The following is a 27,201-nucleotide window of genomic DNA, read 5'->3' as shown; positions in this document are numbered from 1 at the left end:
CTTGCCCTACTTGCCACTCTGATCAGACCTGTGATGTTCTTTTAGGTCTTTGTTACTCTGCACATGCTTCTGTCCCTTGTTTTCTTTCGTGATGACACTTAGGCACTGTTTATTATGCTATTTTTTTTTCTTTTCTTCCAGTATGGCATTTATTACATGGTTTATATGTCTTTTAACTTACCTGTTTCCTCTTTAAGACTGTGGATCATACCAACTCTGTATTTTCTCAACATTTAGCCAGTTAGCCCATTTGCCCCTCGTTCTGTGTCTTATAAAATTCACTCTGTGTTTGTTCAACAACATTTAGAATTGTAAGTAAATTTATGACTATTCTTTTTTTCCCAAACCACTTAATTTTTTTATTTTACTTTTTTATGTTTACCCTTTATTTTGTTTTGAGAGAGAGAGAGAGAGAGAGAGAGAGCGAGCAGGGGAGGGGCAGAGAGAGAGAGGGAGACACAGAATCTGAAGCAGACTCCAGGCTCTGAGCTGTCAGCACAGAGCCCCATGTGGGGCGGGAACCCATGAACTGTGAGATCATGACATGAGCTGAAGTTGGACACTTAACCGACTGAGCCACCCAGGTGCCCTGATGGCTGTTCTTTAAGACCCATATTTTCTAAGTTTTCCCCTGAAAACGTATCTTTAATTTCTAATTTTTACCCCAGCTATCATTGTTCCCATCCTCTTCCTTCAGATTACAGATTTGGACCTGAAATTCAATAATCAGTTGTAATTATTTGTCTAGAGAGGGTTAACCCCTGGCATGAATGTTTGCTTTATTCATACTATGTAACATTGGTTAGTGTATCTGTATTTCTGCTTTTATTTCTAGAGACTTTTACATTTTCCTTCTATCCTCTAGGCCACACCTGTTACTTTATGCACATTCTAGATAAGTGGATTTGGGTTTAGAGAAGTGAAATGAGTAGCCCAACATCACAGAGTGGGGAAGTGATAGAATTAGTTTTACATGGCCTCAGAGCCTGTGTGTGTTTTTTTGCTGCACCACCCTGCTTGTTCCTTTCTGGTTCATTAACATTATGCCTAAGCTGCTCTCTACAGTCATCTTGTAACCTTAGCTTTCTTGATTCATTTCTCATTTCCAAATGGATGATAGGGAAGGAAGTGGGACTCAGGATACAAAAAATTTTCTTTCCAGTCAGTTTTGATGAAAGAGATTTGTTTATATACTGTAAATATATAAACAGTGTAGCCAAATGGTGGTCCCATCACATTCTTTTTATAGTTTGACAGTTCACAGAGAGCAAAAAGGAAAAAGGTTATGAAACCTTCATAGCCTTTAGTGATGTTTTTTAATTTTGAAAAATAATCTTTTAAAAGAAATATTCTAATGTGTGATTTATACAATTGGGCTTGGCTACATGGAGAAGGGATGGGGGGAGGTGGAAGGAGGTGGAGGGAGAGAGACAGAGAGGGAGAGAGATCTGAGCCCAGGAAAATATTAGTCTGTTGGTTGCTTGTAATAATTAAAGAATTAGAAAACTTCATTTTCCTGTTATCTCAAAATTTTGTCTTGGTGACCCAGGCTACTGAGTGGGCAAAAGAGTGTGCTCAGAACATGATGGAACTGGCATTTAGAAAATCCAACAGATAAAATATTACACCCACTGACTCATGAAACAGAAACAATTAAGGTCCCAATTTAGAATGATTCTGGACACAGACTCTAATCGTTAAGCTCGTTTAACAAACATCCATGTGGTAGAGTTGGAAGCATGAGCTAAGTGCAGAAATTAGTTGTGCTGGGAAAAGTTATAGTTTAAAATTTGAGCCTCGGTTAATCTCCATAAATTGACTCATTTGCCTTTTAATATAAATATCTATTATGAGTTGAAATAATGGAGTTGTTTGAATTTTCAAACTAGGGTTCTTATCTGATGTTTCTATTATTAATTCTTTTATCCATAACTCATAAGTGCAAAGTTTATCTTAATTTCAGGTAGGAATTTTTGTTTATTTAGTCTGCAGTAAAGGGAGCTGAAAAGGAATTAGGAGATCCAACTTGCAATTGAATGGCACATTCTAGCACAGCAGTTAAAAACACAGGCTGTGGAGCCAGACTGTCTGAGGACAAATCTCTGCTCCTCTTGTTGCTTGCTTTATGATTTTACACAAGCCACTTAAACCTTCCCTTTGCTTCAGTTTTTTCATTTAAAAAAATTGGATAGTAAGAACACCTATGTACAGGGTAGTAAGTTCAACATAAATGTGAACAGTTTGTAGTTTCTGTCCTGCAGTTAACTAACTTGTTATGTAATCTTAACGTGAGTTACTTTATATCCTTGGCTTTGTTTATTTTATTTATTTTGTACAAGAAACTAAGCTCCAGGTTTCCTTCTGGTTCTAGGATTAATTTTAATAGAATGAAGTAGACAGGTAGCAGCTTATTGCATCAATGTATATGAAGTATATAGTTTTTGATATTAAATAGGTGAATAAGGTTTCTGATCTGAAGTCTGTGATTTAATATTGTGTTACTTTGGACAAAGTTTTTTCTTTAAGCTTTAATAGTATTGTGTATAAAATACGTTAATAGCAGCTATTTCATAGGGATGTTGTGCTCATTTTATGAGATAATGTGCACACTGCCAGTTATGCTTGATATGTAGTATATATATTCAAAAATGCTGCTGCCCTTAACTTACAGTTACATACACAGTCTTTCTCTCTCTTAAAGGAACTTCATTCTAATCTGTGTATTTGAATGTGTGTCTGTCTCAATCTGGGATGGTTGTAGCATATGACTTAAGTGAATTTGTTGGTTGCCAGTGAATTTGAGATGAAGCAAATTTCATCCCGTCCTTTGTGGAAGGGAAAGCCGTATTAAGGTTGCTGAAAATTAAGAAGCCACAAAAGATAGAAAGAAGCTCTCCTAATGGCATTTATTCTGGCAGGATCAGAATTGAGAACACAGGGAAAAAGAATTACAAAAGCAGTGTAAGGGTAGGGTGGATCTCAAGTTATCTGCAGTGCTAATGCAGCAATTTGTAGGGAAAGCCAGTCCCAGTTCGTTCCCTTCTGATTATTTTGCTGAAGTCTTTCTGTGCCTTATTACTGCACTGTATTTGGTAATTCTCCAGTATTAAGGATTTGTAGAATGTATTGCTTTCCAATAAGAATTCAACATCGGTTCTTTATCTGGTTTTGCCACAGCTTATTAGGGCTTGAGAAAAGTCACCCAACTTTTTTAATGTTCACTTAATGTTTCAGCCTCTTCTTTTTGGGGAAGGAGAAAGGGGGGAAGAGACAGAGATTGAAATAGATGATTTAAATGTCTCCCACCTCTAAAATGTTACCGTCTCCAGTATTAACCTAAATACATTGTCCTGCAGAGTGCAGAGTAATCAACCTTAGAAAACGCTACATTTATTCCAATAAAATTTCCTTTAGAGCCAATTCTTGATCTGTCAAAAAGCATAGCTCTTGCTTCTTTACAGTCTGAGTAATGTGTCCTTCTCTCTTTAACTTTTATTAGAATTTACTTTGTCTTTTCATTCCCTCCCTTGCCAGGTTTCTGGAGCGGTTGTGTTTGAATGAATAGCCCATAGACCCTCTTAGCAAGAGTGAGATGGAGGGGGTGGTGAGACCATAATAAATCTAGGAGCTGAAGATTTGAGTAAAGGACAAAGAAGAAAGGACAGTACAGAGAAGAGGTTATGAGGATGGGACTTGGAGAAAGACTGCCTGAGTTCAAATCCTGACTTCTTTCTGTGCCTGTGTCCTTCAGTTTAATGAAGACAATAAACCTCAGAGGACTGTATTAATGTGATACATACTTGGTAGTGATCTTTAACTAATGTGTGATAAACACTAAATGAACACTTGCTAGTATTAACAATTATTATTTTAAAGGTTGTTACTAAAAAGTTCTTAGGATTATATCAGAAAGTAGATCGGGAAGCATGGGCTTCATTTTTGTGATAAATGTGAATTACTAGAAACTGATATGCCTAAAGCTGAAGGCTGTGTAGGTATATGTATAAATTTCCTCTATGAATGCTATTCTGCTTGGAAAAATTTGTATGTTCCCATGTGTATCTAGTGTGTTATTACTCTTGCTCTTTAGGGTCTAAAGTGTACCGTAGGGTAGGAAATTAGATTTGGAAGGGACCTCAGAGAAAATCTTTTTTATCCCTTGTACTTGTTAGGAGACATGCTCGTGATAAGGTACCCAGTTAGAGAAGAAGGAAGAGATGAAGACCTGGAATTTATATTAAGGCATATATAACTTGGGAACATTTTGTATCTTTCAAATAGATAGAATGGTTAGAAATTCATCTTTCTATTCATGTCATAAATGCATTTCATATGCTTGAAACTTTAACATTAACACATCTCAGTGTATTAGGAAAGTGTATCTTTAGTTCAAAATACCATAACTCTTCCTGACCATGGATATTTATTGCAATAGAATCTTTAAAGCCTTTAAAAATAACCTTTTCAAATAGGTAAATATCTTTGCCCATAAACATTTATGTCATCACTTTGTAGATGTTTTAAGCCACTCTAATTCTTTTTTTGAAGTGTTAACAATTACCAGTGCTTCATTCTCTGGGAATGGGGAGGGAATAAAACAACCAAAAAAAAAAAACATTTGTGTAAGGTCACTTTCTTAAATGAAGGAAACTCCAAAATATAATATTTACGAGCTGTCAAACTTGCCTGTGGACAAATTTGTTTCCCCTCTTATCTTATAAAATTAAGTGTATCTACTTAAAACTTACAAATGATAGTATGGGCAATTATTTTATTCCCTGGTAGTGTTAGACATATGACTCTGATGGCTCCACTGAGAAGAAAATGGGCTTCAAACACAATAAAAGAACAGAAAATATCCTTGACATCAAAATTCTGCAAAAACAGTTACTTTAAATTATGTCTGAAAAACATGGTTATTTAATCTGCAATAGATACAAGAGAAATGATAATTAGTTCTTACTCCTGAAATTATAAACCCTCATTTTCTGATTTCATAACAGGTGTACTAGTTAATTCTTGTTGTTGGGAAGTGGTCAAAGAGAAAAGGATGGCATCTTTCTCTTCATAACAAGTTAATAGACTATTTTAAAAATTGCTTGTTAGATAATAGGATTCTAAAATTAATGACCTGGCTTATGTGTCGGATTTAGGATTTTTTGTACAATTTAATCTGTTTAAGAATGGTTTCCTGGATATCCTTTATAAATACAAGTACATAGTTATGTACTGATCTAGTGTGGCCCTGGCTTCTTAGAAAATCATTGTTAGTTTTTTTTTTTTTAAGTTTATTTTTACTTATTTTGAGAAAGAGAGAGCAAGCGGGAGAGGGACAGAGAGAAAGGGAGAGGGAGGATCCGAAGCAGGCTTCGCGCTGTCAGCGCAGAGCCCAGCACAGGGCTCCAACTCACGAACCGTGAGGTCATGACCCAATTGAAACCAAGAGTCGGACGCTTAATTGACTGAGCCACCCAGGCCACCCTTGTTACTTTTTAAAAACTTTTTATTTTTTATATTGGAGTTGGTATACTTAATTCTGTCATAGAATTTATACATATGAAATCAATACGCTTAGTGAGATTTTGCAATAATTACATACTGGTATGATGAAGACATTTGTGAAATAGTATTGTACTGGTAATGATCAAATTTACCTATTATTCATATATAGTACATACCAAGTGGCCATAATACTAACATAAATAAACCCAATAGCAAAACATTCATCCCTTTAATAAACCTAGCAAGACAATAGAACTTCATGATGTAGCTCTTCATTTAGTACAGTGATTCTAAATCCTATCAGACCTGGGTGCCTGGGTGGCACCAGCCATCTCATGGTTTGTGGGTTCAAGCCCCACATCAGGCTCTGTGCTAACAGCTCAGAGCCTGGAGCCTGCTTCAGGTTCTGTGTCTCCCTCTCTCTCTCTGCCACTTCCCCGCTCATGCTCTGTCTCTCTCTCTGTGTCTCAAAAAATAAACAAAAATAAAGAAATAAATAAATCCTATCAGAGGTAACATCCCCTTTTTATAATAAATATTTTGTAGCATCTCTTATAATCCTGAATATATAGCCAAATATGCACAATAAAGCAAATCAATGTAATATACCAATTGCAGTTCAGAGAAATTTAAAGAAGTAAATCATAGTAAATATTAAGTATTACAATATGTAAATGCTAGAAAACAATGCTAATAGTGAATATTTGGAGTTAAGAGATGGAGGAGATCACATATCATTCCATATAAGAAAGATAGGAAATTGAAACAGCTGATGTACAAATGGGCTGTAGAGTCACAGGGGATGTTAGAATAAGTAATAACATACCATGTTTTTAGTTTTTTATTTAAGCAAAATACCTTTTTAAGGATAATACCTTTAGCCAAAGTAGGGAAACATAAGAAGACAAATTATATACTATCAAATTGGAGACAATGAATTGGGCCTCATTTTATGTGTAATAGTAAAATGATTGTCTAGGTTGTGACATAAGGTGGTATAGTAGTGAAATAGGATAGAAAATATGACTTGTATTTGGAATTCTTCTACATCAAGAAAAAGGAACGTAAGAGTAATAATTTTGGGGTAGTAATGAGTTCGGTTTGGGGTCTGTTGAATTTGTGCTTATTGTCAGGGCATTGTAATGGAGATATTCAGCAGGTAATTGAAAATGAGAATTAGAGTTCCAGAAAAAGGTTATATCGACAAGATTTAGTTTTGAAGGTCATTCACAAAGCAGGAATCATTGAAGCTGTAAGATTAGACAATATTACAAATAAAGAAGAGGATGATAATAATAATAATAATATAATAATAATAAATACCTCCATGGCTAACATTTGTTTGTTTCTTTTGTGCCATGCATTATACATCTATTTGACATATATTTTCTTATATATTTTTCACAAACCCCTATAAAATAGGTAAAATTATTATCCACATCTCCTTTTTACATATTAAAAAATGGACACACAGAAAGGTTGCCTTCACATAGCTAGTAAGTGGCAGGGTTTGAATACAAACTCAGGTGATCTGACTCTGGAGCCCAGTTTCAATGAATTCTTGAAGAGTTCATTCATTTTAGAGGCAACAGTAATAAGAAATAGCAGTTAGTGAATAAATTATGTTGTTATAGAAGGCGAAAGACACGAGAATGATAGCTATATCACAGGATTAAGAGCATTTTAGAAAAGGTCATTAGATTTGGTGATTAGTAGATCCTTGGGAAATCATCAGTAATGTTACAAAGCCCACAAAAATTATCCAAGTGTGTTTCTTCAGACTTTCTAGAAATTTTTAATTTTCTATTTCTCCAGTACCTATTCTGAACTTTAATATATTCTATACAGATTGAATTTGAGCTTCAGCAACCATGGTGTAGCCATTCTTTTAATAAATCCTTATGCCATTCTCGAAGATCTATCAGAAACAAGCGGTCTAATTTTGGATTTAATTGGAGCAGTAGAATCTGTTGAAAACACCAGAAGCAACAATTAAATTATTTTTATTTGGAGCAACAAATATTACAGAAAAGTTCAGTGTAAAAGAGAAGCAATTTTAAGTATGATTTGTACTATGCAGTCCAGAAGAAGTCACTCATCATTCTTGGGTGTGATAATGAAGAGAGAAATATTCATGTGGGCGTTTTGATGATTAATTAGTTGTGTGTAAAATGCTTGAAGAAAAAAAGTATGGCATAAATTTTAAATATTATTATTGTATTCCCAGAGTTCTGTCAGGCTTCATGGCCGCCTTCCCATGTGCCCATCTTTCTGGACCTTTTGCCAGAACTTCTTTCTACAGCAGCACTGCTTTTGCTGTCATTTGAAATCTGTTCCAGATTTTTTCCTGTCATAACTCGTCCACATGCTGTTACTTGGTTATCTAATTTTAATAGGATCCTTTTTCTTATAGAACTATATATATCACACAATCATCATATACATAATAAACACAAACACGTTTCCTCACCCTTAATGACTTAGGTGGAATAATTTTGTTTATATAATTTTCCCCTAGAATTACCTTACCCAAAATGGCTTGTTCCTTGGGAACTTCATTATCTTTAACTAAAATTTAGTGAACTGTTGTTAATTCTTCAATGTGCATTTCATTGTCTGGAAGCCTTTTCTTTGTCCAATTTGAAAACTTGCCACAACTAATATGTCTTCTCTTTTATTAGAAAGAGTTATACTGGTAATGTATTTTCCAAATTATAATTTGTATCTTTTTGGAAGAGGCTCTTTTAATTTCTTTTGTTGTTTTTCACTTTAAGAATCAAGACCCCCCCCTTTTTTTCCTGGTGGGCTTAAATTTATTTTTAAAAATTAAATATGAATTTTAGAGGCAATTGGTAAAGTCTGAAGAAAATACAAACAAAATTTCACAGTTTGAACTCTTCTTTTTTTTAATTTTTTTTTTTTTTATCATTCATTTTTGAGGCAGAGACAGAGCATGAGCAGGGGAGGGGCAGAGAAAGAGGAAGACACAGAATCTGAAGCAGGCTCCAGGCTCTGAGCCATCAGCACAGAGCCCGACGCGGGGCTCGAACACACGGACTGTGAGATCATGACTTGAGCTGAAGTCGGATGCCCGACTAACTGAGCCACCCAGGCACCCCTTGAGCTCTTTAAATATAAACATAAGTCACCCTTAGGGATTATTCATTGCCAAAATGAAATCACTGTATTTCCTTGGTACTTTATTTTGGTACTGACTTTATTACACATGCATGTGCACACGCACACACACAGACATACACACACACACTGTGTCACTATTATATCTTTCTTTCCTGGTCTAAAACTAAAACAAGCATTTAAAAACTGTGTGAACAAAATGATTATGTATTTCATCTGCTCTCTCTATACCCTGTGGGTTCTGACTTAACCTTTTGATAGTGTTTGTTCCTTTTTTTTCCCCCCTGAATTAACAAGTTTTGCTATTGAAAGACACAGTTATTAAATAATGGGGCTTCCAGGAACTTTGAGAGATCTTTGCTTATTGCCAATGAATGGATATGGCTAGTTATCAAGGCAGGAGTGGAAGAGGAATTCATTGAAGTAAACTGAATAGTTCTCACAGTCAGCAAAAGCACTGGGGAACCAGGTTCAGAAAATGGGCAGAAATCAAGGGAAGCTGAGCAGTGGCAAACATAACCAGCATCATGCCACTGAATAGTCTAGGTTGGGAATCTGTCATTCTCAGTCCTGTTGCTGCTGCGAAATTCTCAACACTTTCGCCACACCCGGGCTCTTATCCTCACATGTATAATTTTAACTATCCCCGATTCTTACTTAGTATCACTCCTTCAGGATTCAAAATCCCGGGTGGAACCATTGAACTGCCTGAATCTAGATCACTTATTGCCGGGGAATGAGAGCAGAAGCGGGGGGTGATGTGGTCCCTGCAGCTTATTTATGAGGAGATAGAGGGTACTTGTTACCAAGGAAGCCCACGCTGGGGTATTTACCTCCATGGAAAGATTTTTGGTGCTAGATACTAAAAAGTCAAATTTAGACTGTAATGACAGAACCCTACAAGTTTTCTCAGATGGTATTTCAATATCTTATCACAGTGATCTGCTACTTAGATTTTCTTTTATCCAGCGTAAGTTAATTTTTAAATAATTATATATTCTTGTTTTAGTCTTTGAGAAACATGAAGAAAAACTTGTTAGCATCCATGTGTGAAAACTACTTATGTTCTATAAGATTGTAATGTGCCAATCCATTTTTTAGAATTAAAGTGAGAAGAAGGTAATAATGGAAACTCTTTAAATTTTTATTTATTTATTTTTAAATGTTCATCTATTTTTTTAAGTTTATTTATTTTGAGAGAGAGAACAAATGAGAGCAGGGGAGGGGCAGGAGGGGGGTGGAGAGAGAAGCCCAAGCAGCTTCCACACTGCCAGTGCAGAGCCCGATGTGGGGCTCAAAATCAAAAAACTCACAAACCATGAGATCGTGACCTAAGCTGAAATCAAGAATCAGATGCTTAATGGACTGAGATGCACAGGCGTCCTGTTTATTTGTTTTTGACAGAGAGAGAGAGAGAGATAGAGAGAGAGAGAGAGAGAATAAGCAGGGGAGAAGCGGAGAGTGAAGGAGACAGATGATCCAAAGTGGGCTCTGCACTGAGAGTGGAGAGCCTGATGCGGGGCTTGAACTCATGAACTGGGAGAACATGACCTGAGCTGAAGTCAGACGCTTAACTGACTGAGCCACTCAGGCACCCCAATTTAAATTTTAAATTCAATACTTTTCCTATATTTGGGGAAAGATTCTTATACTGACGATTTTTATTCTTTCCCTTCTTTCCTTCTTATCCTTTTTCCAGCCCTCTTTCCATTTGTCACTTGTTTACTGAGCACTTCTATATGTAGGCATGGATGTCTAAAAGAAAAAAACAAAACATGGCACCCTCAGCCTCACCCACCCTTGAGGAAACTCACAGTCCAGTGTAGAACTGCAGACAGGTATGGATACTAAATGCAAGTGATTACCATTATAATTGAGAAATGAAAAATGGTATAAAAATAAGTATAAATTTTGATAGGTTATGTGGTAGGATAATTAAGGATAATCTCTTTGCTTTCACTTGGTTTTTAAATTTATTTTTTCTTTTTAGAGAGGGAGAGAGTGCACAAGAAGAGGGCAGAGGGGGAGAGACGGAATCTCAATGTAGAACTTGATCCCATGACCCTGGGGTCATGACCTGACCCGAAATCAAGAGTCGGTCGCTTAGCCAACTGAGCCACCCAGGTGCCTTTTCATTTGGTTTTTTAGAATCAGTAATCTAGCGGCACCTGGGTGGCTCAGTCAGTTAAACGTCCAACTTCAGCTCGGGTCATGATCTCCCGGTTCGTGAGTTTGAGTCCGCACTGGGCTCTGTGCTGGCACCTCAGAGCCTGGAGCCTGTTTCGGATTCTGTGTCTTTTTCTCTCTGCCCCTCTCCTGCTTACATTCTCTCTCTCTCTCTCTCTCTCTCTCTCAAAAGTAGACATTACATTTAAAAAAAAAAGAATCAGTAATCTAAGTGATGCTTCTTTTGAAGAGAAATTTTTAAATATAGAAAAACACAATATGTAGTACAATCAACTCCCATATTCCCATCTCTCTAAGTTAACTCCTTGTCATAATATCTTTTAGTTAATTTTTAAAAGAAATAAAACATTAATAGATATAGCTTAAGTTCCCTTTAACAAACACCCACACTGTTCATTCCCAACCCCTTTCCTCAAGAACAACTATAGTCTTTGGATTTTTAACCTGTAGGCAACAGGAAATCCCTGGGGTTTTTTAAACAAGGGAGTGATATGCTTAGATTTGTTTTATTAAGAAGATATTTCAGAAGGCAAAGTGGCGGTCAGATCAAAATGGGGAAAGAGAATAAATGGTAGAATTAATAAAAATGTTTATGTAATCTAGGTGAATGATTCTGACAACATAACTAAAGAAATCACTGTTACAGTGGAGAGAAGAGAGCAGGTTTGAGAGTGAAATCTGAGGGTTAATTCAAAGGATTGGATCAGAGGTATTAATGTTCAAGCTTTACGTCCAATCTGGGTGTCATTTTACGTGTTTTGAAATTTTCATGGAGGAAAGATTCTCCAGATGTTTCTTATCTTGGCTTTCCAAATCTTTGAAAGCTTCAGATTTAAAACATTTATGAGGGCTTTTCCTATTTTCATTCGTCTCTAATATACATTATTATTAGTTATTTGAGTATAGTTGATACGCAATGTTACATTAGTTTCAGCTGTACAGCATAGTGATTTGACAGGTTTATAAATCATGCTGTGCTCACCACAAGTGTAGCTACCATCTGTCCTATTACATTGCCATTACACTATCATTGACTATATTCCTTATGCTGTGCCATTTATCCCCATGATTTATTCATTCCATAACCGGAAGCCTGTATCTCCCAATTCCCTTTACCTATACCTCCCTTCCCCCTACCAGAAGCTATCAGTTTGTTCTCTGAATTTATAGTTTTGATTCTGCTTTTTGTTTGTTTATTCATTTGTTTTTGTTTTGTTTTAGATTTCACTTATGAGTGGAATCATAGGGTATTTGTTTTTCTCAGCCAGACTTATTTCACTGAGCACAATCCCCTCTAGGTCCATTCACGTTGTCTCAAATGCAGCACAGCCTCATCCTTTTTTATGGCTACATAGTATTCATTATATATAGGTAGCACGTTTTCCTTAACCATTTGTCTATTGATGGATACTTAGGTTATTTCCATATCTTGGCTATTGTAAATGCTGCAGCAAACAGGGGTGCATATGTCTTTTCAAATTAGTCTTTTTGTTTTCGTTTTCAATAGTGGAATTATTGGATCATATGGAGAAATACCATATGAAAATAGAAATAATTTTCAGTTTTTGGATGAGCGTCCATTTACGTTTTCACCAACAGTGCACAAGCATTCCTTTTTTTCTATATTCTTGCCAGCACTTGTTATTTCTAGTCATTTTGATACTAGCCATTCTAAAGTGATATAAGGTGATATCTCATTATGGTTTTGGTTTGCATTCCCCTTATGACTGGAGATGTTGAGCAACTTTTGTATCTGTCACCTATATGTCTTCTTTGAAAAAATGTCTATTCAGGTCCTCTGTCCAGTTTTTAATTGTACTGTTTTTGTTTGTTTTGTTTTTGGTGTTGAGTTTTATAAGTTAACTTACTATATTTAAGATACTAATCCTCTATCAGGTATATCATTTGCAAAAACCTCTCCCATTCAATAGGTTGTCGTTTTCTTTTGTTTTGTTTTTTGATGGTTTCCTTTGCTGTGCCAAAGCTTTTTATTTTGATGTAGTCAAATAGATTAATTTTGCTTTTATTTCCTTTGCCTCAGGAGACCTATCTAGAAAAATTTTGCAGTGGCCAATGTCAGAGAAATTATTGCCTGTGGTCTCTTCTAGGATTTTTATGGTTTCAGGTCTCACATTTAGGTCTTTAATCCATTTTAAGTGTACTTTTGTGTACAGTGTTAGCAAATGGTCCAATTTCATTCTTTTACATGTAGCTACCCAGTTTTCCTAGCATCATTTATTGAAGAAGGTGTCTTTCCCCTATTGTATATTCTTGCCTCCTTTGTTATAGATTAATTGTGAGTTCATTTCTGGGTTCTCTATTTTGTTCCATTGATATGTGTGTCTATTTTTCTGCCAGTACCATGCTATTTTGATTACTACAGATTTGTAGTATATCTTGAAATCTGGTATTATGATACCTCCAGCTGTGTCCTTTCCCAGAATTGCTTTGGCTTTTGGGGTTTTCTGTGGCTCCTACAAATTTTAGCATTATTTTTTCTAGTTTTGTATAAAAGCTGTTTGCATTTGACAGAGATTTCATTGAAAAAAGTATATTGCTTTGGGTAATATGGACATTTGAACAATATTAATTTTTCCCATCCATGAGCATGGAATATCTTTCCATTTGTTTGTGTCACCTTCAATTTCTTTTATCAGTGTTTTATAGTTTTCACAGTACAGGTGTTTTACCTCTTTGGTTAAGTTTATTTCTAGGTATTCTTTTTGGTTCAGTTATAAGTGATTTTTAAAAAATATAATATACATTGTTTAAAAATAAATTTAGAAAGTAAAGGCAAATGATATAGAAGAATACTATACAGCCATTAAAACTTTGATGTAGGTTTGTAGATCTGAAAGGTGATATATCAAAATTACTGTAGAATCATAGCAATTAATTTCTCTCTTCATTTCAAAACCTTTTTGTTGGTTTCTTTAATAGTGAACATTTTTTAACATTAAAACTTGTTTTGTGGTGCCTGGGTGGCTCAGTTGGTTAAACTTCCGACTTCACTCAGGTAATGATCTCACAGTTTGTGGGTTCGAGCCCTATGTTGGGCTCTGTGCTGACAGCACAGAGCCTGGAGCCTGCTTCAGATTCTGTGTCTCCCTCTCTCTCTGCCCCTCTCCTGCTCACACTCTGTCTCTCTCTGTCTCTCAAACATAAATAGTCATTAAAAAAAAAAAATTTAAAAAAAAACTTGTTTTAAGTTACTAGATTTGTGAAATCTTATTTTGATAATTACACTAGTCATAAAGCTATAACTATTAACTGGGTTAATATTAATGACATTTTAGAATAAATATATATTAAATTTAGAAACTTAAGAAAACACAGGTAAGTTTGAAGGAGACCAAAAATATCCCTGTTATTAGGGGTGATCACTGTTAATACCCTTGGCATATATCTTTCCAAACTCTTTGTGTTTGAAGGATTGTTCTTTTCTTATAGAATTGGAATCATACTATTCACACTTTTTTGTGTGTGGCAAAAAATTTAAATATCTTTTTTTTTTGTAATAAAGCATTAAGAGCCTCATTTGGGAGCCAGGATGTCTGAGTCGGAATTCTGATCTTGCAAAGTACTATTTGTGTTCTTGGGCAAGTTATTCTCTTCTGTGCATAAATTTCCTCATCTATAAAGTTAGGATAGGGGTATAACAAGGGTTAAGTTAGTTGATGTTGGAAAATGTTTAGAACACTGCCTGGTACCTAATCAGCTTTAAATAAATATTTGCTATTATTATTATCATCCAGTATTCTTTTACACTAAGATATCCAATCTTAGGAAGTGTGGTCTTTGTAATCTAGTGGACCTGGCTTGTGTTGCCAGTTATTACCACTGTGACCTTGAACCATTGACTTTAACTCTGTGAGATTATTTTTACATGTAAGATCGAGTTATTATGGTACTGTGTAAGGTTTTTTGAAAAATAAAGTATTCGTATAAAACACCAACTTAGAAAAACTCCTGGCACATAATATACTCAATAAATGTTACCTACTGTTTTTGTCAAGGTAGAATAGCTTCATAAAGGGCATCAAAAGGGTATCTTAAGTTTTTAAATAATATTTGTAAAATTAAGAAGTTATGAGTTTGATAAGCTTTGATAAATTTATAAATGTAATAATTCTTAGCTGGACACACTAGGAGAAAAGTTCAATGATTCACATTGTAGTTATTTTTTAAACTTTACATTAGTTGAGATATTTGGTAAGTCTTTTTAGAAATGAAAAGTTTCACAGAGTCTGGAAGAAAATATTTAAAAGTTTGAAAATATTTTATGTAAACTTTTTTTGCAGTAGTAAAATAAATGAATTTTGTTCAGATTTCTACTAGGGAATAGATCGCTCCATAAAAAATATATAGTAATTTTTTGTAAGTATTTGGCCTCAAATCAAGAGAAATGCTAATTTCTACAAAGATGATTGAAACAGATGTCTTCAAATTTGAAACATTTGGTGGCAAAGCAGATGTTTATTTGAGACGAGTGTCTCAAGTGTTTCAGGTTGTGTGACGACTCCAACTAAAATGTTTTCTGTGCACATAGAAAGTTGTATTTAATGTGAAATATGGCAATGGAGGCACAACATTTGGATTATAAAGGTTAGGTAAGAAAAAGTAAAAGTTAGAACACAGAACTCTGGGAACTGCAAAATTAAACTACTCACATGATCAGAGGAGTTAGGAAGGCATTTGAAATTGTATGCTTTCTTCACTGGATTTATGAATTTTCATGCTTTTCTTGGCATCTGTTCCTCATCTGATGTGGTAAAAGTGATAGAATCTTTTGGAATTTAGATATCCTAGAGTGTTTAGGCCTTAGAAGGAACATTTAATGTGAAAGTCTGAAGAGAGGTTGTAGCTTAAATTGCTTTGGGTGGATGGATGGACAGATGGATTTAAAACAAAGCTGAACAACCCTTTATGAGTTCATTGTATATATATGGGACTAGAACTTAGGACCTTACTATAATTTAAGACTGTGATTTTTACTATATTATCACATCTCTGATTTGGGACTTTTCAGTGCTTTTCACTTCCTTGGAAGAAATACTGAACCCAAGTTACTTGCTTTTTTCCTTTCCATAGAGGTAGAAATGATTTGATGCTTGACTGCCTAATTTGCTTCTGTTATCATTTATTTGCCTGCCCAGCCGTTCTACTAAGCCACATTTACTGGCAGTGTGGTTGCTTATTCAAGATTATGTGAGTATGAAAACCCATAGATATATACACATTCACTGCTCTTACACCAGTATTTTTGAGTAGCAATTTATCATTAACATTTGTCATATTAATAAACATAAATACAGTATATTAACTGTATAGGATTCTGCTATAAAAATATACCACAAATATTTAAGCAGTCATTGTTGTTAGGAATTCACTTTGTTTTGGGGTTCCTCGGTGGCACAATTGGTTAAGCATCTGACTCTTGATTTTGGCTCAGGTCATGATCTCTTGGTTCGTGAGTTCAAGCCCCGCATCAGGCTCTGTGCTGATGGTGCCCAGCCTGCTTGGGATTTGATCTCCCTCTCTCTCTGCCCCTCCCCTGCTTATGCTCTTTGTCTCTCAAAATAAATAAATAAACTTAAAAAAAAGAAATACACTTTGTTTCTAGTTTTTGCTATTATTCACAATTTTGTATGGAAAATTGGTATCTCACTTATGTAATTACTACATTCGCATCAATTACTTGACATAGACCATTTTATGGTAGTTGATACATATTACTTAATCGCCCTCCAGAAACACCTACCAGGTGATAGTCTGCCAACAGTGTTATCAGTGTCGCCCTCCTACAAGGCCAGATGTTAATACACTTTTTTGTCAAGAGTATTTTGTTTCTATTTTAATTTACATTCCCTAACTATATGTAAAGTTGAACATTTAATCTTCTGTCTCTATGTCTTACTTTCAATGTGGCCATTAAAAAAATTTGGGGTGCTAATCTTTTTACTGTTTGGAACAAAAACTCAGTATCATTGACATGAATACTTTCAAGTCATAATCATTATTAGCCTTAGAAAAATGGGGTAGGAACAAGATGGTTTTTATAAACAATGCAAATAAAATGAATAACATTTGAACACGAGTTTCCCCAGTTCTTTGGTATTTTATTTCATTTTTTAGGCCTTTTCTTCTACTGGTGGTCTCTAAGACTTGAATAAGAAAATTGAGTTATGACAATTGCCATTGAGTGTTACCAGTTTTTCCTTTTATTGTTGGTAAAGGAAGTAAAAGCATTAGTAATTAATTAATAATTTACACATACACTAAATCTTCCATATTTTTTTTTTTTTACCAGGTTTAGGTTTTTTCCTCTCAAGTGTAATAGCTACAGAGATAAAACATTGACTGATAATAAATTTATTTTCCTTTCTTTCCTGTTTGTCCTGTGGATTTCAAAAATGGCCAAATGGCAAGATAAATAATAAAGAAAATATTCATGCCCAGAGGCATGAATAACTACTGTGTTACATAAAGGTCTCAAGCATATGTGTAGAGACACATTGATGAGTCATAATTGTAAGTAATTTGTTACTAATAATATTTAAAGATGATACATGTAAGTAAGTACTTAGGACTGTGCTGGGTTTATAATTCTTAACTACCATTCTCTTATTGTCATTAGTACCAAATGCAAATTTTTAAAATTATAGCCGATTCAGGTTATTGTTATAGTAATGTTACCTAATACTTTGCAAATATTCTCATATATGTTCATATGGGGGAAAGATGGTAAATGATGGGTATTGGTTAGGAATCAAACCCAGTCTTATCTTCCCTACAGAGTAAGTAGGCTCCTAGCAGTATGTGTCACCTGTGAAAGCCATCTTCCATCAAATGTGTGATGGAGAAAAACTGTTGAAAATGCCCTCATATGTCATCCCTGGGTAAAGGAGATATATTGGAAGTTTGTAATGATGAATCCTACTTAATTCACATTTCACTTAATGCATTTAATGCCAGAAGGGGTATGGTAAGAAGAAAATTTCATTTTAAAAAATATATATAAAATAACTGCTTTATATATATATATATATATATATATATATATATATATATATATATTTTAATATTTTTTTGATTTGAAAGCTATCTGCAGTGGTCCCTTAAGTTGTATATAATAAGCTTTATAGGACTAGGGATTATATCTGTATATTTGTTTACTGTCCTACGGTGTGTTACACATTGTAGCTATTGATTGATAGTTCTTTTGGTTAAGTTGAATACTGTTGAAAATGAGTAGACACTAAAAATAAGAAGAAATGAAAACATTTATTTTAAAAACATTGGGTTTTGAGTCAGACTGATTTGGGTGGGCTCAAATCCTAACCCCCCCTTTAAAAGAACTTGGACAGGTTGCTTAACCTTGAGTCTCAGTTTCTATATCTATCATTATTTGCATTTGGGAACATGAAAATACCTTTCTTTTAAAATTGTTAATTAGGATTAATTATGTATAAAGCCGTTTCAAGTGTGACTCGCATATAGTAGCCATTGAACAGTTAGTAGCTATTGTCATCATCATCATTTTTTTTTTATTATTATTGATTAGGATCAACTTGACTTTGCTATGAAACAAAAGAAATCCATTGTTATGTAATTCACTTAAAAATAAAAGAGTTCATCAGTTATTACCCTCTGATGGTTTTAGGTTTGAAACTGTTATGCGTATTATTTTAAAGCCCAGGGCAAAAGCAAAGTGAAGAATCGTTTATTCCAATTCTGTATGTTATTTATTCATTCACTTAATACATATTTATAGAGCTCTATGTTTCAGGTACTGAAACAGGTTTGTTCACAGCCCTGAGGATGTAACAGTTAACAAGAAAACATTCATGTTTTGGTGGAGTTTATGAGTTACTGGGGAAGACATAATTAATACATAAATAAATATTAAATGCACATTTATATATAACATAAATATATATATGTATGCACATATATGTATGTATTTAAAATGTAGTAGAATCAAGTATTCTGTTTTAGCCGTGTGAAGTGTAGGATGCATAGTAGAAATCCAAGTAGAAATGACAAATATGACATTTGGATGTTCGGGTCTAGAAAATAAATGAAAAGTTAGGCTATAGAGGGTATTTAAAGCCATGGCTAGGGAAGACAGTAATTTGAGGAATGAATCATCCACTGTATAAAATGCTGTGGTCAAGTAAGATAAGAACTGAGTTTTGTCTAGATACAGGTCATTGGAGATTTTGTGAGGAGATGTGTCAGGAAAGTAGTAGGGATTGAAAAACCTGATTGGAGGGGCGCCTGGGTGGCTCAGTCGGTTGAGCGACTGACTTCAGCTCAGGTCACGATCTCACGGTTCGTGAGTTCGAGCCCCGCGTCAGGCTCTGGGCTGATGGCTCAGAGCCTGGACCCTGCTTCCAATTCTGTGTCTCCCTCTCTCTCTGCCCCTCCCCTGTTCATGCTCTGTCTCTCTCTGTCTCAAAAATAAATAAACATTAAAAAAAAATTAAAAAAAAAAACCTGATTGGAGTGGGTTAAAGAGATGTTGTAAGGATAGCAAATATAGGAAACCTGTATTACAGAAATTTGTATTATTTTCAATAATTATCAAATATTTTACATTCAGCAAGAAAATAAATGATTTCTTAATGTTTATATGCTTAAGATTTGCGTTTCTTGATATAATTTTTCAGTGGTTTTACTAATTTATTTGGAAGGCTAATTTTATGAATTTGGATTTTATATTTATAATAAAAATTGTTTTAGTGGTTCATACCTTGAGATGAAAACATCTTGTTTCATAATAGTTAATTATAAATAACCATAATTGCCTAGTTTTTCACTATGTACAATAATATATAGTACCTATATTATGAATGAAAACGGCATAGATGACAAGTGTGAACAAAGCTTTAAATCCTACAAGCTTGAGAATATTTAGTGGGATAATAATTCTGTGTAAAATATTTTTAAACTTTGTTTTTTTTATTTTGATAGAGAGTGTGCAGAAGTAGGGGAGGGGTAGAGGGAAAGAGAGGGAGAGAATCTTAAGCAGGTTCCACACTCAATGCAGAGCCCGACATGGGACTTGATCCCAGGACCAACTGTGAGACTGTGATCTGAGCCGAAATCAAGAGCTGGGTGCTTAACTGACTGAGCAACCCAGGTACTCCTCTATGTAAAATATTTTTAAATGCAGTGTAGCTGTTTATCTTTAGTACTTTTATCATCTTAATTTTAGCCTACACTATAGTAATACAGCATTTTTAAAAACTTTTAGGAAGAGGATACTGTGGTTAAGTAAGCTTAATCAATCTATGTATAGTATACTTGTCAAAAGCAAGGAGATTCCTTGGATAGAATAGACTGGTAAAACCTTTGAAGATGTACTCATATTGGTTAATCTTTAAGTATGTATTTTTGGAAATAAATTAGTTTACCAATCACATATCTTCATTCCAGTAATCAGATGGGATGTACACAGGGTGACACTGTGTACCTATACTTGGAGACAAACCTCATAAAAATATAAAAACAACTCTATTCTTGAGGAGCTTAAACTGAATAACCTTAAGTAAATCTTTACTGGAAACCTCTCAGAAGTATATAATAGAAAGCTTCAGAAATCTATGGGGTATACTAGCTCTTTAAAAATAATAATTAATGAATATAAAAGTAACTAAATTTCTCCACATATCTAGAGGTGATTCTGCACAAAAGTAGGTGGGTTTGTAAACTTTGACGTTGCTTATGGCCCTCTTTGACTAAATAAATCCTAGCTGAACTTTGAGCACATGCAGTTAGGTAGCTGGAGATTTTGAAAATGTTTGAAAATTTATCATTCAGGAAATGCTTAAATAGAATTATAACATTGCACATGCAGCTTTTAGAAAGGATGACGTAGGACTGGTAGTGGAGGTAGGGGATATTAATAAAATATAACTCAGAGTCATTATGAAGATTGAAGAAAAGCATAGTACTTGAATAGTACAATGAATAGTACTTGATACATAGGAAGCACACAATAAATGCTGGGTTTTTTCTACATGTCAGTAAAACATAGTTACCTCATGGTTGTAATACAAGACTTACTGTATAATTTTATTTTAATCTGTTATTTTTTTTGTAGTGAAAAGCTATATATGCGTATTTAAATATATTTATGTTTGGGGCACCTGCGTGGCTCAGTCAGGTGAGGGTCCAACTCTTGATTTCAGCTCAGATTATGATCTCATGGTTGTGAAATTGAGCCCTGAATCAGGCTCTGCACTGACATCACAGAGCTTGCTTGGGATTCTCTCTCCTTCTCTCTCTCTCTCTCTCTCTCTCTCTCTCTCTCTCTCTCACTCTGCCCCTCCCCCACTTATAATCATTCTCTTGCTCTCTCTCTCAAAATAAATAAACTTTATAAAAAATATGTATTTATGTTTGCATATGTATAAAACAAGGTATGAAAAAGAAGCACTTAAGTTTATATTGGAAAAACTAGGAGGAGGAAGTAGAAGCCATTATTTATTTTTCATTGTTATTTATTGTTTGAAGTGTTTCTAATTTGGAAAATAATAATAGAGAAGAAAAAAGTATATATTCTGATCTGGAAAGGTCTTTAGGTGATAGTTTCACCACTTCATGTATATGGATACCTATCCAATTTATTGATAGCAGAATTGGATTAATTTCTACTTAAAAGTGCTTGACTGCTACTGTAAGTTAACCGATTACTTGGGGGAATGGCTTTACTGTATTTTCATGTATAAGAAACTATGAGGTTTGATTTATGTCACACAGGTAAGTGATCAAATATATGGAAAAGAAATGTTTTTGATTCCATAAAATTGTAGACTATAACTTAAATTTTAGTGTTATAGTATTTGCACTTATAATTTAGATATCCAAGTATTACTTTCTTGGGTACTTTTCTCTTTACCATTCATTCTTTTTAGGTTTCCCCCTACCCCGGCCTATGCCAGATTAGATTAATATTTTATTCATTATCTTTCCTTACACTAGTTTTCATGGCATTTGAAAATACAATGAATACCATTTCACAAAATTTCAACCAATTAACTTTCTAAATGGGAAAATATTCTGAGACATATCATAGTTGACTTAGCCTATTTCTGGCATTTGGTTCATCAAAGAATATGAATTACGTATGTTATTTGAAAATAAATTCAAATATATCATTGGAGAGATATTTTAATATTCTGACAAAGTTTTAAACTGAGGCATATATGGTATTTTAATTTGTGATATTTAACAGTGAAAATTATTAAATAACTTTGATCTTTTGTTTGGATTTATTTAGGGATGAAAAATATAAAGTCAGATATTCACTTATTGGAACTAACTTACTATGAATTTAAAAATTGATGTAATGATACCAAATGGATATTAAAAAATTGACTTGACTCATGCCTAAATGTTAGCTTACTAGTTTGTAATATTCATAATAAATAATGTTGTATAGATGTACAGAAGAAACAGATATGAAATCTTTTTTTTTTTTCATTTTTTTCTGAAGTTTATTTCTAGAGGCAGAGAGACTGTGAGCAGGGGAGGGGCAGAGACAGAGGGAGACACAGAATCCAAAGCAGGTTCCAGGCTCTGAGCTGTCAGCACAGAGCCCGATGCGGGGCTTGAACCCACTAACTGCGTGATCATGACCTGAGTGGAAATTGGAAACTCAACCGACTACACCATCTAGGCTCCCAGAAATGTCTTTCAAAAAGGTGTAGATAGGGGCACTCTTGATTTCAGCTCAGGTCATGATCTCAGTGTTGTGGGTTGGAGCCCTGTGTTTGTTCCCTTGTGAGACCTGGAGCTGGCTTAGAATTCTCTCTCCTCTCTCTGCCCCTCCCCCACTTGCCATGAGAGCTCATGCACACACTCGAGTGCTCTCTCAAATAAAAATAAAACTAAACAAAACAAAAAAACCAAAAAGTGATACATAATATCAGTAGCAAAACTGATGTTAGGACTTACTTGAGTTTGTATTAAGCTGCTTAGTTTCAAAGCCTTGGTGCATTCTGTATAGTCTTGGCTGAGCTGTACCTGTTAGCCCTTTGGAGCATGGCTGTTATTGTAATTTACCCAAAGTCAATTTAATCATATCATATAGATGGATAACTGATTCTTCCCTGTTACCTTATTTATTTTTTTACACTGGGAAATGTCATCACTAACTTCTTTCAGTGTAAAATAATATTTATTTCCCAAAGGAAACTGTGATTGTTTGCATAAATGATAGTATAAAAATATATTAACTTGTTTCTTAGTAACCCATTCATCTTAACTTATTTTTAATGTTTGCATTCATGAAATATCATCATTTATTCGATGTATAATTTAGGTATATAGCTTATTTTATTGTTTTTATTTCTTAGAACACACTTAAGTGTATAATAAAGTGTAGCATATAGGTGATAGTATAAATTGACTGAACTAGTATGCCAGTAAATTTATTGTTGAATTTTTATTTCCCTCAGAAGCCCTCAAGAAATTTTAAATTTAATGTTTAATCATAATTCCAAGTTTCATTTCCTTCTTTAACATGTATTTAGAATTTTGGGGTTATAAACCTTGCTGCAAAGTCACTAATAACTTGAACTACCAAATGAGATTTTTGTGTGCTTAATTTAATGGCATTTCATCCTGTGTATCTTCATTTTTTATTAAACGAAGAGAGAAACAAAGTCTACAGAATGTCATAGTAGATAAAGATAGGATTATGCCTAAAGTCAATATCAAATATTATTTATGGAGAAAGAGATCATGAAATAATTCCCAAGGAATTTTCCAAAAGCTCTAATTTGAATTCTTTTTGAACTTTGTTTACAAACTCCTTATATCTATTCTCCAGTTCTTATTCTGACAAATATAAATAAATCTGAATCAACTTATTAGTCTCAATTAAGTATGGAGGAAGTGGTAGTAAATGACACAGACCAGTTTAAAAATCTGATTCCATGACTACTTTTATCAGTTGACGTGTACAACTGGGTGAATGGTTATAATTGGACTAAACTTCCATGAGTTCACTTGCATTGATGATTCCCAGTGATGATTAGCTAGCCAGTACAGTAAACTTCACATTTTATAAAATATCAGTAGGATGTCATGCAAGAGTATTTTGTGAATTGTTCAAATAACATTATAATAGAAATTTTAATAAAAGACTCCCAATTGATCACAGTCAGCTGTGTTTTTATTGCAACAGCACTTAGTTATGAAGCCATTACCACAAAGTTCTTTGAAACAGATTTCATGTGTATTTGCAATGTTATTGATTTATAATTTTTTCTTTTTGGGGCTCCTGCTAGAGTCCTCTGCAGTGCTCTGTATTTTGAGTTAATGTAATTGATCTATTCTTATATAGTGATTATACTTTATTGTCTACTTTAATTTTTTTCTTGATCAATGGTTATTCAAAAGTTGATTTAATACTGTTTATTATTGATGATTTTAAGATTACGTCTCATAAAGAGAGACCTCTGACATCTAAATTTCCCTTAATAGTTCTCTTCTTGTGTGTGACAGTAATTATTTAGAGAAGGGAAATAGATGGCCTCTTTTTGCATTTATCCTAGAACATGAATAAAATCCCTTCATCACATGAGCCTTTTGCCCCCCCTGTAGCTAGCAGTAACAAAAATAATTTATATTTTTATAAGTGATATATATGAAATTCAACTATTTTTCAGGAATTTTAGGAAAAATCATTATTTCAAGGATTTATCAATCTTTCAGTTACTTAACTCTTTGGATTTAAATTTCCAGTGCACTTGACGTGATATTAAGTTATAAGAGAGTTATTTTAAGTCTATTTAACTCTATTAAAAATGCAAAGAAGATGTCTCTGAATTTATAGTCAGCTATATGTAGATCCTGTTTATTTTAGAATTTTAGAATATTTGAGCTTGAAGAGATTATCTTTTTTAATCCTCTTGCCTTATCATTTAGGCAATTAAGGCCTGGAGAGGTGAAGTGGCTTCCTGAAGTTACATACCTGTTTTTATATACAGAGCTTAGCATGATGCTTATACATGAAGTGTTTACTAATTATCTGTTTCAAAACCTGGGTAAGCGATTATGACAGAAAAGGCAGAATTAATGTTTACATTAGGTAGAATTATAATGTGACTTAAATTGAAATATTTATTTATGGGGCTCCTGGGTGCCTCAGCTGGTTAAACGTCCAACTTTGGCTCAGGTCATGATCTCATGGTCCATGAGTTTGAGTCCCACATCGGGCTCTGTGGTGACAGCTCAGAGCCTGGAGCGTGCTTCGGATTCTGTGTCTCCCTCTCTCTCTGCCCCTCCCCCGTTAGCGCGCGCGCTCTCTCTCTCTCTCTCTCTCAAAAATAAAAAGTAAACATTTAAAAAATAAAATATTTATTTAAAAAATTAAATGAACTTTTTTTCAAGATTTGGAATGATGCAAGGCAATATTTGTCATACTTAGCTCATGTGCTTTAGTTATAACTTGTTTAACCCAAGTTATAGATGTAGAATGGCACTAATGAGAATTATACTAGATTTTATTTACATTATACTATACAATGAAGTTATAACATTGAGCCTATTAATATACCTTTGCTTGACAACAGTTAGATTCTGTATTATCTCCCAGAAGACAAGTGATGCTTCCTTCATATAATTACCATAATAAGTTTTATATTTTATAGTTATCCCTGAAGTTATAAATTGTTTTGTAGAACCAAACTAGCTTTGTAAGTTCTTACACTTGCCAGTGGAATTTAAAAGTGAGTGACAATACTTTTACTTAAAATTTTGTCTGTAATTTTAAAAGCAAACCTTTACTCTATGTAAGTTGATGAAATTTATGAAAGCTTTCTTTTTCTTGTGATGTCATTAGTTTGGGTATTGGTGTAATTCAAATTGCTTTTTTTCTCTTTTGTGTTACAGTTGTTTTTTTTTTTTTTTTGTACCTTTAAGGTATTATTGAGAATTCAATTATTAACTAAAATTAAAAAACAGGAAAAACTTGGAATAGAGGCTAAAAAGACAAAAAGATCGAAATTTTACTTGGCCTTTCTATCTAGCATAAAGAAAGTTACCTTTCAAAGTCTGTATATTTTCATAAAAAACTATTTTTTAGTGGAACAGTTAGTCAATAATAGTCATTTTTACAACTTAAAAATGTTTTTATAAAAATACCGTACGGATATAAGTCTGTGGTATACTTCAGGCTTTGTGGATAGTATTCTAGTGTTTAATTTGAACTCCGAGTATAAAAAAGCAAGTGGTAATATATTGTGGAAGAGTTCTTTTGGCACAGAAATATTTTAAGAAGTAACAGCAATTACATGTCTGAAGTTAGATAAACTCCTGAAAGGTAAAGTTGATTTATTTTTAAGTCTCTTGTGAGAACTAATAGAAAATAGCTTAGCATTGTGTTTTGACAGTAAAATACCTTAACTAACCGAAAGTGCTGATTGTTTCTAATAACTCTTAGCCAGAGTAAGAAGAATTTTCTTGATCTGCACTAATATTTTAATATATATTTTTTATTTTCTCTTAGCCTGCGTCTGATCTCTGTTTGCTATACTTAATGTTTACATATTTAAAGCATGTTTTATAATGGTTAATCAAATCATCTGAAGTTATTTGGAATATTATGTTTTACTTCAAACATAGGGAACTAAACTTTCTTCTTTGCTTATTTGTATGTCTTTTCAGGATTGGGTATTCATTCAAAGATCATATTCTCTGGCTTATGGTATCTTCTCTTAAAATCATATTAAATAAATAGGCTTAGTACTTGCATTATGAAGACATAAATGATATTGTTCGATAACAAGTGATAACACATACTGCAGTACACAACATGGCATAACTAAAAGATTTACACGCTTTAAGTGATTATGAACTTGTTTGTAGTCATGTTTACTGCAACATAAATCTAGAATTGGAGATAGAAAATTTAGGGTAGGCATTTAATTTTAGGTGAAGGGTTGAAGGAATGATTGGAAAAATTGACTTTTCATCTAGTTTAATGTTTCTTCCTTAAATCCAGAAGGCATGTTAAGATGATTTAATTTAGAATGGATTGAAAATATTGGACTTTTTGGTCATTTCATAAATAGAAGTAACTCAAGTACCACTTGAAAAGTGGAAGAAAGAAGATATATTGAGAAGACTAGCTTCCTTTTGTTATTAGATTTATAGCAATTTACATTTTTTGTTTTAAGAAGTTGCTCCTTGTATTCTAACATAATATAGTCCTGGTGCTTAAAAATATAATTATTTTGCACATTACAATTATTGTTTTGAAACCTAAATGGTCCCTGTAGTAATGGATATATTTGGCATTTAAGTACCTTTGTAGCTTAAAAAAATTTTTTTTAATGTTTATTTATTTTTGATAGATAC

General features: G+C 33.7%; 1 protein-coding gene across 9 annotated transcripts in view; it reads left to right on the top strand.

Moving 5' to 3' along the window:
* The window catches only part of METTL15 (methyltransferase like 15), a 215,244-nt gene that overhangs the window by 43,763 nt on the left and 144,280 nt on the right, over positions 1–27,201 (top strand). The window contains exon 1 of one of the 9 annotated variants that reach the window (XM_027072958.2): positions 24,769–24,887. The exons of the other annotated variants lie outside the window; for them this stretch is intronic. Coding sequence (XP_026928759.1) covers positions 24,852–24,887 — 36 coding nt within the window. The 5' untranslated portion in view covers positions 24,769–24,851. Of the gene's footprint in view, positions 1–24,768; positions 24,888–27,201 lie in introns of those variants that run through there. 9 annotated transcript variants of the gene reach the window in all.

This window comes from Acinonyx jubatus, chromosome D1 (genome assembly GCF_027475565.1).
Source record: "Acinonyx jubatus isolate Ajub_Pintada_27869175 chromosome D1, VMU_Ajub_asm_v1.0, whole genome shotgun sequence".
NCBI lineage: Eukaryota > Metazoa > Chordata > Mammalia > Carnivora > Felidae > Acinonyx > Acinonyx jubatus.
The sequence above is the reverse complement of the archived record's forward strand: the minus strand, read 5'-3'. Positions and strand labels throughout refer to the sequence as shown.